This window comes from Paramormyrops kingsleyae, chromosome 14 (genome assembly GCF_048594095.1).
Source record: "Paramormyrops kingsleyae isolate MSU_618 chromosome 14, PKINGS_0.4, whole genome shotgun sequence".
NCBI lineage: Eukaryota > Metazoa > Chordata > Actinopteri > Osteoglossiformes > Mormyridae > Paramormyrops > Paramormyrops kingsleyae.
Window position 1 is genome coordinate 20,582,543 of NC_132810.1, and position 13,160 is coordinate 20,595,702.

Below are 13,160 nucleotides of genomic sequence, written 5' to 3' on the forward strand. Positions count from 1 at the left end.
AGGTCTGCACAAATGGAAGACCTCATCATTTGGGGGCTGGCTTCGAAAGGCTGTGCCTGTGATTGGAAGGTCGCAGGTTCAAATTGCAGCATTGGCAGAGTGATTTACGATTGAGTAAGGCCCTTGGCTCCTACTTCCCCAGGGACTGTCTGACCCTGCATTTTCAAATGTATGTTGCTTTTCATAAAAGTGTAAATGTTAGTCTTCAGAAAGCATAATTGAAAATTCCATAATAAAGGTAGCATGAGACGGACATACAGTAGAGGCTTATCAGGCCACATAGGGTCGGCATTCTGGCCCCTTCCCCCGCAACGAGAGATGGAGCAGGGAAGCAGCGGTGGGCAGGTCCGGAGGGGGTAGTAGACCCAGTTTCTGCAGGCAGAACTGCAGAGGAGCAAGCCGGAGACTGCTGTTCTAGAAACGTCTACCATCTAAGTTGGGCTGGAGGAGAATAAGTCCAGGCCCCCAGACTTCAGCAGAATTTTTTGCAGAGGTGTCTAAATGTCGCCGGATAAGGTGTGCCACAGCAGACAACCAACTGCCTCTCTGCATCTCCATGGCAACACCGAGAAACATATGTAGTTGTGTCGTTTTTCATTTCACACATTTCAAGACATAGACACCATTTAAAGGCTCCCATCTTTATGACTTAGGTACCGCAGTTTGCGGCCAAACCACACAGGTCAGGTACAAGTTCTCTCCATTATTCTTGCTCAAACCCTTTAACTTTTTGTAGATAAGTGCCTTGAACCTTTTCTTAGCTCATGCTGCCCATATTTGTAGCTCTGCATGTCCTTAAATGTCATGTTTGTTGTTTATTATTCTCTGAATTGCCGACTAGTCAGGCCTGAGCCATATGTACCCTCATGACATTTTTATTTTAGCGATGCAAACTATTTAGTCTTACAGGAATGTAGGTTGTGAATACAAATACACCGATGCCACCCTTTCCCAAAAAAACAGAGCCAACCAGGACAGGAGAAAAGCCAGGAACACTGAGCAGCATAGAAGGGAAGCAGGTAGTGGACTGTAGCAGGTAGTGGACTGTAGCAGGTAGTGGACTGTAGCAGGTAGTGGACTGTAGCAGGTAGTGGATTGTAGCAGGTAGTGCAAAAGCGGACTCTCGACCGAAAAGTACTCGCGAGACTGATGGCTGACATTGTCCCCTCCATCAAGTTCTCGTACCGGTCATGAAGTGGAAACCCTGCTGTCTTACAGGGTGGGGCATGCCAAAATTAGGAGCTGTCGAGTTAGAGGGAAGCGTTGACTTAACTGTGAAATTACAAAAGAGCGCATGAGGAATCCCATGTAGAAACGAGATATAAATCAAAAGGTGCACCAGTAATTTCACTTTTTAGCAATGGAAGATCTGCTCTAACTTGGTCATCTTTCTTGCATTTATTTATTTATTTATTTATTAATTATATAGTCACTGATGACAAAACAGGCTACTATTTGGTGATTAAACGCAATACAAGGTAACCTTCTGTCCGGTGTATTGTAAGTGCGTGACAATGGGATGATAATGGCAGTTGACGGTACAGTACTGTATGTAAATAACAATAGTGTCATCTAGTGGTCGCTTCAATGGAAAGTGGCTTTTGGGATGAGAATACCTTTAAAAAAAACCTTGGTTTGTGAGAGGCTTTAAGGGGCCTGTTCTTCTGACCTAGACAATTATACATGTATAAAAATGGCAATAGGCAGACGATAAGATAATAAGATAATATTAAGGATGAAGTAGATAATTTGATGCATTCGCTTTTGTAATCTGTGTAAAATGTATGATATAAAAACTCTTTCCTGCATATTTGGGGGCGCCGTGTGGCTCAACCAGGTGTGGATGCTGTACCCGTGATCAGAAGGTTGCTGGTTCAGATCCCATAGTTGGACAGAGTGATGTCACCATTGTGTCCTTGAACAAGGCCCTTAAACCCCAATTGCTCCAGGGACTGGCTGATCCTGCTTTCTCAACTGCGTGTAGCTTTGGGTCAAACTGTCTGCTAAGTTAGTAAAATGCATGAGTGGTACATTTCCATCATTGCATGTGCAGGTTTTCTTTCAAACTTCCATGGAGATGCAACTTAGCAGAGCTGATTAAAGATTAGACGTGTACACCACAGCTATTATGGCATACAAGAAAAACAAGATAAATTAGATATTATGAAAGGGTATTAGAGTCTTGAAGGAGATGGATGAGGAACTGTCACCGGGCACAGACCACAAGAGAGAACGGGACTTCCGTGGAAGGACTTTATTAGCTTGACTAGGCAAACAGAGTTGGAGGGGGCGATCAGAAGACGTAATTGGGGCATGGAGCAAGGGGTCTGGGAAGCCGGTGAAGTCAAACCGAGGGAGTACACAGGACGCGGGACGGGCGGACACAGGTGGGAGTCGGGAAAGCGGGGAGTACCGAGACCAACACAGAAGGACTGGGCTAGGGCTGCAAAGAAGACAAGGAGAGAAACGCTCAGTAAGTTGCATGGAAATCAACAATACCTCGCGCCGAGGAGAGCGAGGTGACTCCTTTTAAAGCCGCTGGTACAGGTGGACAAGATTCCGCAGATTAGTTAGTGCGCTCCGTCCGGGGCGTGGTCGGGACCTGGAGGCCGAGGGGAGTGATGGGGCCGTCCCTGTGGCTGTGTTCCCGGTTTATCTGGGTGAGCGAGATGGAAGGAAGTCACCAGTTCCGGGTCCAGGACGTCGGCGGCCGGAATCCAGGTGCGTTCTTCTGGACCGTAGCCCTCCCAGTCGACCAGGTACTGGAGGCACCCCCTGCATCGACGGGAGTCCAGCAGGGCGCTTACGGTGTAAGCGTCGTCTCCCATGGGCAGGGGACCTGGGGGGGTAATCGCGGCGTCCGGTGGGTGACCAAGGCTGTAACGAACAGGCTTTAGCAGGGACCGATGAAAGACTGGGGAAATGCGGAAGAAGCGGGGGAGCTGGAGCCGATAGGTGACTGGACCTGAAGGATGCGATATGGTCCAACATATCGCGGGGCAAGCTTACGGCATCCGGGAAGGCGGAGATTCTTTGTCGCAAGCCTCTGACCAGGGCGCAGTGGGGGTCCAGGGCGCCGATGTTTGTCCGCTTGCCGTTTCCGCCATTGCGCTCCTGCTTCTAGAAGTCGGCGGGTGCAGCGCCAGACCCTTCGGCTGCGCTGGAACCAGTCATCTAGAGCGGGGATCTCACTCCGTGGAGGGTCCCAGGGAAACAGGGGAGATTGGTACCCTAAGACACACTGAAAAGATGTCAGCTCAGTGTCCGCCAGAGGATGGGAATTGTGGGTGTACTCAGCCCAAGGGAGGTAGTGTGCCCACTGCGTCGGGTGGTCTGAGCAGAGACTTCGGAGGATCTTTGTGATCTCCTGCTGAGTGCGTTCCGTCAGGCCGTTGGTCTGGGGGTGATAGCTGGAGGACAAACTTAGGGACACATTAAGCAGCTTACAGAAAGCGCGGAAGACGCGGGAGGTAAACTGTGGACCCCTATCAGACACTATGTTCTCGGGGATTCCGTAATAACAGAACACCCAAGCAAACAGGAGCTCCGCGAGTTTGGTAGCGGAAGGCAGTTTCGGCGGTGGGAGGAGTCGACACATTCGGGAAAAGCAGTCAACAATAGTTAGGATCACGGTATGACCCTGTGAGCAGGGCAAGTCGGTCAGGAAGTCTAGGGTGATGTGGGACCACGGGCGCTGGGGGGTTGGCAGGGTTTGGAGCAGCCCGGCGGGGGGATGCCGATCCGCCTTATGCTGGGCACACATTGGGCAGGAAAGCACAAATTCCTCCACCTCCTCTCTCCAATTCGGCCACCAGTAGCGGCGTGAGATCAGGCGGGCAGTGGTGGCGATCCCCGGGTGACCTGAACTGAGGGAGGTGTGGATCCACTGCATGAGGGCTTGACGGTGAGTGTCGTGGATGTAGAGCTTACCCGGCGGACACTCTGCAGGTACTGGCCGACTCTGATGCTGATCAAGCACTTCGCGTTCCAGGTCCCAGGTAATGGGTCTCAGAAAGCAGGAGGCGAGTAGGATAGGGGCGGGTTTCTCCGACGTTGCCGGGGGATCGTAGAGCCGGGAAAGCGCATCTGCCTTGGTATTCCGGGACCCCGGGATGTAGGATACCTTGAACAGAAAGCGAGTAAAGAAGAGAGCCCATCTCGCTTGCCTGGGGTTGAGTCTCTTGGCGGTCTTTAGGTATTGGAGGTTTCAATGGTCTGTTAACACTTGAAAGGGTGCTGGGCTCCCTCCAACCAGTGGCGCCACTCCTCGAGGGCTTCCTTTACCGCTAGAAGTTCACGGTTCCCGATGTCATACTGCCGCTCGGCGGGGGTGAGCTTGCGGGAAAAAAAGGCGCAGGGGTGCACCTTACCATCGGGGGCACGTTGGGATAGCACTGCACCCACCCCGACCTCGGAGGCATCCACTTCCACAATAAAAGACTCGGCAGGGTCCGGCTGTTGCAGGACAGGAGCTCTGCAAAACAGGGCTTTTAACGTGGCCCACGCAGTCTCTGCATCGGGAGTCCAAGGCAGCAGCTTTCCCTTCGTTCGGAGCAGGGATGTCAGGGGTGCTGCCACAGTGCTAAAACCTCTGATGAACCGCCGATAAAAGTTGGAGAAACCCAGGAAACGTTGCAGGTCTTTGACGGTTTTAGGTCGGGGCCAGTCCCTCACGGCTCTTACCTTCTCCTCGTCCATGCCAACATTTCCAGGTTGAATCTGGTAGCCTAGAAACTTAAGGGAACAGACATGGAATTCACACTTTTCCCCCTTCACATATAAATGGTTTTCCCGGAGATGTTGCAGTACCTGCCGAACATGAGTTATGTGGGTGTCAAAGGAAGGAGAATACACCAGGATATCATCGATATATACTATAACGAAGTGGTGCAACATGTTACCAAACACCTGACACATGAAGTTTTGGAAGATCGACAGACTATTAGCTAGCCCGTACGGCATAACCAGATATTCGAATTGACCGGTAGTGGTGATGAAGGAGGTCTTCCACTAGTCGCCTTCGCGAATGCGGATTAGGTTGTAGGGTTAGGGTTAGGGTTAGGGTTAGGGGATCTTCACCAAGCTGGACCTGCGGAGCGCAGCTGTTCCAGAGCGGAGGGGATCAAGGGCAGAGGTTCTCGTCGTTTACGGGTGATGGTGTTCAGACACCGATAGTCGACGCAGGGTCGGAGACCCCCGTCCCTCTTCTTCTTTTTTTTATTGCCCACCACCACCCCCCCTCTTCGGAGGACAACTATATTTTACATTACATTCAAGAGCAAAGAGTGTGGCCACTCCGAACTCACCCGTCCCGTGGAAAAAGGAAAAAAAAAAAAGAAAAACGGGGGGATACAGAAACAACAAGCGTAACAATAACAGGCATCAATCACCATGGGGAGAGGGGGAGGAAAAAAAAAAGGTATAAAGAAATAATAACACTAATAATGTAGGTGGGATGGAAAAAATTAAGTATAGGGGAATACAGAATACAAACAACCATAAGAAACATAACACTCATTACTTTTTTACGAAGAAGAATCCAGAGGAGATAGGGGAGGTGGACGGGCGGATGACACCTTGGGCGAGTGCTTCTTTAACTTAGACCCGCATGGAGTCCTCCTCAGGTCGAGATAGGGCATACAGGCGTCCCTTGGGCCAGGGCGGTCCCTCCTCCAGGTCGGTCGCGCAGTCGGTGGGTCGGTGGGGTGGCAGTCCGAAAGCCCGGGATCTGCTAAACACATCTGAGAAAGCCAAATACTCATGGGGAATGCGGGTGCAGTCGTCGGGAAGGGGACTCTCGACCGAGGACGCCCGACAGGGGAGAGAGAGGCACTTGGTAAAGCAGGACGGTGACCAAGCTACGATCTCACCCTCAGCCCAGTCAATGCGGGGGTTATGCTGCTGTAGCCAGGGGTGGCCTAGAATTAGTCCATCTTAGACAATGGGAAGAACCAGGAACCGTATCACCTCGGTGTGGATTGCTCCTTCCTGTAAAGTAACAGGACACATCTGGTGAAGTACGCAACCCGTGGCCAGCGGGGAGCCATCCACGCCACGCACTCTAAGCCTTTTGGTGAGGGGTTCCAGCGGGATAGCGTGGAGCATGGCCAGACCCTGATCTAGGAAATTCCCTGCTGCTCCGGAGTCCACCAAGGCTCGGTGGAGCAGATGATTGCCTGGCCAAGAGAGAGAAGCAGAGACAACCATCTGTGCCGCGGACCCACTGACAGACCCTAGAACCCCTACCTGGCTCTGGGAAGAGGGACGTTGGGCTGGACGGGTCGGGCAGGACCGGATTAGGTGGCCCGCTTCCCCGCAGTACAGACACAGTTGTTGCTGTAGCCGGCGCTGTCTTTCTGCAGGGGTGAGTGGAGCTCGACCTAGCTGCATGGGCTCCGCCTCCATGATGCTGGGGTTGGGTGGAGCGCGGGGAGCCTCTGTACGTGAGCGGGTTCGGCGTCGTTCCCGTACCACGTTGTCCAAGGCGATTGACAGCTGGACGTAGTCATCGAACTCCCTCGCCTCGCCCTGGCATGCCAGTTTGGCTTGCAGCTCTGGATTGAGAGCTCGTCTGTAGAGCACTTGGAGAGATGATGTCGACCAGTCGAGGCCAGCAGCGAGTGTCCGGAATTCCAGCGTGAAGTCCGTGGCGGACTTATTTCCCTGTTGGAGGTCTAGGAGCCGTTCCCCCAGGTTTCTTCTGACCATGGGGTGGTCAAACACGGCGCTGAAGGTCTGCTGAAAGGCCACGGCGGAGTCCAGAACCGGACTCTTCTCGATCCAGAGGGCGGTCGCCCAGTCTCGTGCTCTGCCGGTCAGAAGAGAAATGACAAAGTGGACCCGGTCTTTGTCGTCCACAAACATGTCCGGGTGGTGGTCGATATACAGCCCACATTGCATGAGGAACGCCCAACATTGGTCGGGGTTTCCATCATAACGCTCCGGGATCGCGAAGGGGATCCCTCCAGAGGTACGGAGGGGTGTTACCGGTAGGGGAGCGGTCGAGGCGACGCTCTGCTGGAGCTGTCCCACCAGCGCGTTCAGGTGGTCCACCTGATCCAGGGTGTCCTACAGTTGCTGCCGGATGTCCGCCGGGTCCATGTCAGTCGGCGAGGTATTCTGTTACCGGGCACAGAGCACACGAGAGAACGGGACTTCCGTGGAAGGGCTTTATTCACTTGACCAGGCAAACATGGGTTTACCTTGGAGGGGGCGATCAGAAGACGTAATCGGGGCACGGAGCAAGGGATCTGGGAAGCCGGTGAAGTCAAGCCGAGGGAGTACACAGGACGCAGGATGGGTGGACACAGGTGGGAGTCGGGAAAGCGGAGAGTACCGAGACCAACACGGAACGACTGGGCTAGGGCTGCAAAGAAGACAAGGAGAGAAACTCTCAGTAAGTTGCATGGAAATCAACAATACCTCGCGCCGAGGAGAGCGAGGTGACTCCTTTTAAAGCCGCTGGTACAGGTGGACAAGATTCCGCAGATTAGGGAGTGAGCTCCGTCCGTCGGGGGCGTGGTCGGGACGTGACAGGAACCAAGATCAAAACAGGTCTGTTCTATGATTCAGTGACCAAAATGTGAAAAATGTGGCTGCCTATATTAAATAAACAATATGGAAAATAATTGTGTGGGTAATGGATCTGTGAAACAGCTTTGTGTTCTTTTTTTGTTTGAAATGCCAATTAAAAAATGCCAGAGTACAATTAAATTTAGACCCCGGCTGAGAAGAAAACGGCACCTGCTCATTTAATGGGAACAAGGGAAGGGACGTGGCGAGAAATGTAAAAAGTCGCACCTTGTCTCTGGCGGGTAAGGGCTTTTATAGGTGAGAAAAGCATGTGGACCTTCAGTCTTCTGGGCTGCTGTTACCATAGAGCCAAAATGAAGAACATTTTACCTGTTGTGACTCTCAAGGACAGCCAGGGTTCCATTCCCAAAGCTGAGTGACAGGTGAGCAAAATCCCTTGATCACTCTCAGCACAACCAAAGAGGACAAGGGTGGGTTCTAAAAACACAGCTGGGTCAAGGTTCACCCTTCCTGCTTGCGGGAGCTGTGGTCACATGATACTGGCACCCGCCCATAAATCATGCAGATCTTACAGTGAATTAAGGCCACTGTGGGTGAAACTTTGATGTCACTTCCTGCCATTCTACTGAAAACATAGTGCTTGTGGGCTAAGTTTTAAAGGGTGAAAAACATGAACCTTTCTATATAAAATCAACTCATATCTCACATATCAGGCAGAAGAGCGAGACACCACAGTGGGCCAGTTCATGGAGCATGCATCCATGGCAAGATATTGTTTGGCAACATTCAAGAAAGCACATATAAATCTGATCTTCATTACATCATTTGCCCAGACTGGAACTGCGCAGACCAAAGCATCTTAGACCCCTCACCAGTCATGAATGCAATCAGCATAGAGAAACAGCCGCAGAAACACATTCCATCCATTTTCCATAACCACTTGTCCTATTCAGCGTCACAGGGGATCCAGAGCTTATGGGCGCAAGGCAGGGAACAACCCAGAATGGGTACTAACCCATCGCAGGGTGCATGTACACAGGCACGCCTATAGAAATTTGGTACATTTATCCTCAGCATGTTTTTGGACTGTGGGGGGAAACCAGAGGGCCTGGAGGAAACCCCACGGCGACACGAGGAGAACATTCAAATTTCACACACATAGAGCCTTGAACCTGTGAGGTAACAGTGCTACCCACTGCACCCCCCCACTACTTGAAACACATTAAGATGTTATGTATATAGCTGTGGCATGGTGCGAGGAAGCGAGGACAGGACTTCAAGTGTCAGGCAAACACAGGGTTTAATCAAAGGCAGGACAGGATCAGCCAAGAATTACACCACAAATAACGTCAATGACCGGACCAGGGAAACATACTCTAACGTGGACTTAAATACAAACGGGTAATTAACAAGAACAAGAAACAGCTGGTAACAAGGGGATTCCACAAGAGGTAGCAAGGGGGCGTGGCAGAGGGGAGGATCGGACGAGCAGGGCATGACATTAAGACATAAATTACTGTTTGCAATGTGAAAGATGCAGTGAGACCTTTTCGTTTCTCTTTGGTTTGCACTGTTAATTAAAGTGAGACCTTTGTTTTGTTTTTTTGTTTTTTAGTAATTAACTCAATTAGATAACATACATTCAAGCCTTGGTGCTTCAATAGTGTTTTTTAGATTTGCCTTGTAATAAATCATTTAAAAACGTCCTTTGAATTAGATATGTCTTTACAAAAGTTTCAGAATAATTTTGAATTGCATTGGAGAAATTAAATTCATTTACACAGTCAGAAGGACAGGTGGACATTAGATTATTAGGCCTACGTAATGAGTGTTTCTTTTCATTTCCATTAATCATCTCAGTTCAGCATCTCAGTCATGTCCAATGTCTTTCCTTTTGTCTAGTTCTCCAATAGAATATTTCAATAGAAATAATTCATAGGAACAGCTCTGAGAAATAACGTTTCACTTCTATTTTTAGAGTAATAGGAGGCGATCGTTTTAGTTTACAAAAATTCAGTTTGTATTACTGTAAAGATATTGCTGCAAGCTCAGCGTTCAATAAGCAGTATCGTTTTTGCTGTGTTAGCACATCAGCGAGGAGATACCTTCGTGAAAACGCTGTATTGCCGAGTGGTATGATGGGTTCGTTTCGGTGCAGGGACGCCCATCCTGTAGACCCTATGGGCGGATTAGGCTATAATTTCATACAATTCCCAGTAATTACAGGGAACCACATCCCTATAGTATAATTTGCAGTGACTTTGATGTAGCGCATCTCCCAGGACTCCGTGTCGCGAACAGGTGCACATAACGTCTCTGAGGACATTTATATTCTGCAGGTTTGCCAGTTTTAGTCAGTTGGCCGTAGTGAGACAGATCTGCACTTACATGCATACTGATTTACATGTATGTAACAATTTGATAACCTTGTAAATAGTTTGTAGGGTTTGCAAAGTACACCAATGGTTAAAGGGGCGTAACTAATTTTAGATTTATAATGAAATAATGTAGATTTACTGTAAGATTTCTTGCATGAGTCTGAAAGCATTTGTGTCACGCCAGATGCATGACAGCTGGCAACCCTGACACTGCAGTTCAACTGGATTTCGACCGCATATATGAATTACCGCTTCTGTTAACCCCGACCTCCATCTATTAACGAGGGTGTAGCCGGGTCACAGAAATGCAAGAAATATATAAAGATCACAGAGTGATGGAGTCATTATAAAACTATGGGAAGGTAAATATGCGTCCGCTGGCGTGTTATCTGAGCCAAACCGGGGATTAGCGCCCTTTACCGTAAACAGGGAGCCGCACCGGCCGGCGGTATATAGCGCCGCCCCTGCCGCACATCCGGGTGTCGCGGAGCGTCGCGCAGACTCGCTGCTGCGGCTTCTGCGCTTCCGCGTTAAGCTGGTTGGAGCTGGAGGGGGGAAGCAGCACAGGACAGCAGAGCCCTGGGTAATACTGTATACAGGCAGAAGCAGTCATACTTAGGGGACGGGGGGCTGGGGGATCCTCTTCCGCGGCGGGTGTCGCCAGCGTGCGCCGGATGGTAATCGGGGCCGGAAAACTGAAAGTAAATCTCGGCGAAAGAGTCTGGAGTTTTACCGTGGGGGAGTGATGGGTGCGTTTCGGACCCGGGGACTGTGACAGCTCGGCCGGCGCGCTGACATGTGACATTACCGGAGGGGCATCGGAGAGAGGCCAGCGTCTGTTTGCTCGCAGCTGGGACGCTCCCCCCCGCCACTGCACACACACCCCTAGCTCTGGGGTTTAAAATGAAGAAGTTTAACATCAGGAAGGTGCTGGACGGCCTGACAGCAGTGTCCTCTTCCTCATCCACCTCCTCCTCGTCTGCCCAGCCTGGATGCAAGGAAAGTGAACTGATCCCGGAGACGCTCCAGTCGGAACATTTTCAGCTCTGCAAGGTGGGGTATTTGCATGTCTGAATGCCGTGGCATTCCTGTTAAGTTAGTCTATGTAAAAATGAATTGTAGCCCTCATGTGATCGCTTATGTAGCATGCTATGGTGTTAGCAATGGTAAGAATTAGTTTTTGTAAGCTAAGATTGGAGGTTGATCGCCAGCTTGAGACGGTCAGGGATTGGGCTGCGAGTGACACCGAGCTCTGTCTGTGTCGGGCTATTCCCCGTCCTTGGCATCGGCTTAAATATCTCGTTTAATGATCTGTCTTCATTTTATGAGATGCAGAAACGTCTACAATAGTTTTTAGCCCCCGTGTTTGATGTTTAAATTCATTTCTTGTCAGAATACAGTGCCAGTTCGCTGCTTCCAGGAGTGCAGGAGTGATGTAAATATGTGTTTTCGGGACCTGGCCCTCCTACACCAAAGCTGTGAATCTGCAGTTGTTTTCTTCTCCTGCTGATACATGCATATTAATCTGTTTCGCTATGAAAGATATTTTAGAGCAACTAGCGGGCAGTCTGCAGTTAATCTCGCCTCTGTTTGCGACAAACTGAGTGAGGTTGAGCGAAACCCTGCATGCCTCAAGTGGTTTAGATGTACCCGGGCTTTTTGATTTAATATTGTGTTTTGATATGTTGAAGGTGAACTATCCTTTTTATTTATCGCTAGGCAGTAGGCCTGTGTAGTAGCAATGTTTACTGGAGAATCCATTTGCATGAATTTTATGGCCGAAGTCCAAACACACTGCCCCTAAATTCACATTTTAAAGTTTTATGTATGTGTGTGATATCTATCTATCTATCTATCTATCTATCTATCTATCTATCTATCCATATATACACACGCACATTTTTTACTCTTGCTATTTCTAATTAATCGTCCGTGTTCTTCATGTTTTATTTATTGTTATGGTGGCCAGACACATGACAGTGTTTCTTTTCTTGAAAAGTACGTTTGGATATATATTGTTTCTGTAAGAAATTGGAATATTGTTACTGGACTTCGGAGTTTGTTCTGTAATCGTATAAAACATAGTTTTTCAAAATTGTTGGCACAGTTGGCTCATGTCTATGCAGAATGCTAAAGGATGAGAATAACGTTAGACAACAATTAAGGTCTGTGGACGCACTTTTAGCCAAGATCAACTGCTTTATCCCGACGGGAAGCTCCTGCGCGCTCATACCCTGATAACAGCGCTTCCGCTTGGCAGCAGCGCGTCCCTCTACGTATCAAATCCTACCCGCATATTTTAACTGGAGTTCAGCTTCGTCTCGTTTAACATTTTCCCAAAAGTAACATGTATGATTCAACAGGAAGAGCGAATTGATGCGTAATGTGCATGTGGTAAAATTGCATAATCGAGTAATATTATTATACCAATAAATAAAACCTGCTGATTTTTCCTTCACTCTTTTTGGTTCCCCTCCCTCATTTCCCACTCAATATACAGACTGTCCGACATGGATTCCCTTATCAACCCTCCTCCCTGGCATTTGATCCTGTGCAGAAAATATTGGCTATCGGGACACAGACTGGAGCGTTGCGGCTGTATCCTTTCTTTGGGAAAATGTGTTTTTTTTTTTGCTTTTAAACTTTCTCTCTGAATGAGCTATTGATCGCTCAGGTCCAGGTAAGTTACTGATGTGTTGGATTGGACCTAGGGAAAATGTGATTGCAAAGTTTCATTACAATTGTGTTTGGAAAACCCTTGTTTGTTGATAGAGGAGCTTAAGTTGTCAAGTGAGTGGATACCGATGTGCTGAGAATATGTTCACTTGGAGGTTAAAAAGCGTATTCTCAGGTGATTTGATCCAAAATCAACTAAATTTCAAGACTTTGAATTTGATTTAGATGTGTGCGCTGCGATGATATTAAGTCTCCAGAGCTGCTTTTGTCAAAATCAGCTGTTTAGGAGGTACTTTGCTGTCCTCTGAAAAAAATATCCCCAAGATCAATCACTAGGGGGAGACGTTCTGCAGAGCCCATCCGCCACACGCTTTTGAAACAGATTTACGTGTATAACAACCTTCAGTTCGCTTGTGGTTATAGAGGTGATGATGAGGTGGTTGATAACATTATTCTTCAGTTAAATAACCATTTTTGTATATATGTAACTAGTTTGATTGGTTGTAGTACATGAGAGCATTATAGGTACTCCTCTGGCTTGTTTTACTTTTGTGATTATTGTAAACGGATGGA

At 48.9% G+C, this 13,160-nt stretch overlaps 1 protein-coding gene across 3 annotated transcripts in view; it reads left to right on the forward strand.

The window, feature by feature from the left end:
* The first annotated feature begins 10,434 nt into the window (after nucleotides 1-10,434).
* stxbp5b (syntaxin binding protein 5b (tomosyn)) overlaps nucleotides 10,435-13,160 on the forward strand; it is a 40,137-nt gene continuing 37,411 nt past the window's right edge. For all 3 annotated transcript variants that reach the window (XM_023839279.2, XM_023839280.2, XM_023839281.2), the window contains exons 1-2: nucleotides 10,435-10,964; nucleotides 12,412-12,509. In XM_023839279.2, the coding sequence (XP_023695047.1) occupies nucleotides 10,815-10,964; nucleotides 12,412-12,509 (248 nt within the window). In that variant the 5' untranslated portion in view covers nucleotides 10,435-10,814. The remainder of the gene's footprint in view (nucleotides 10,965-12,411; nucleotides 12,510-13,160) is intronic.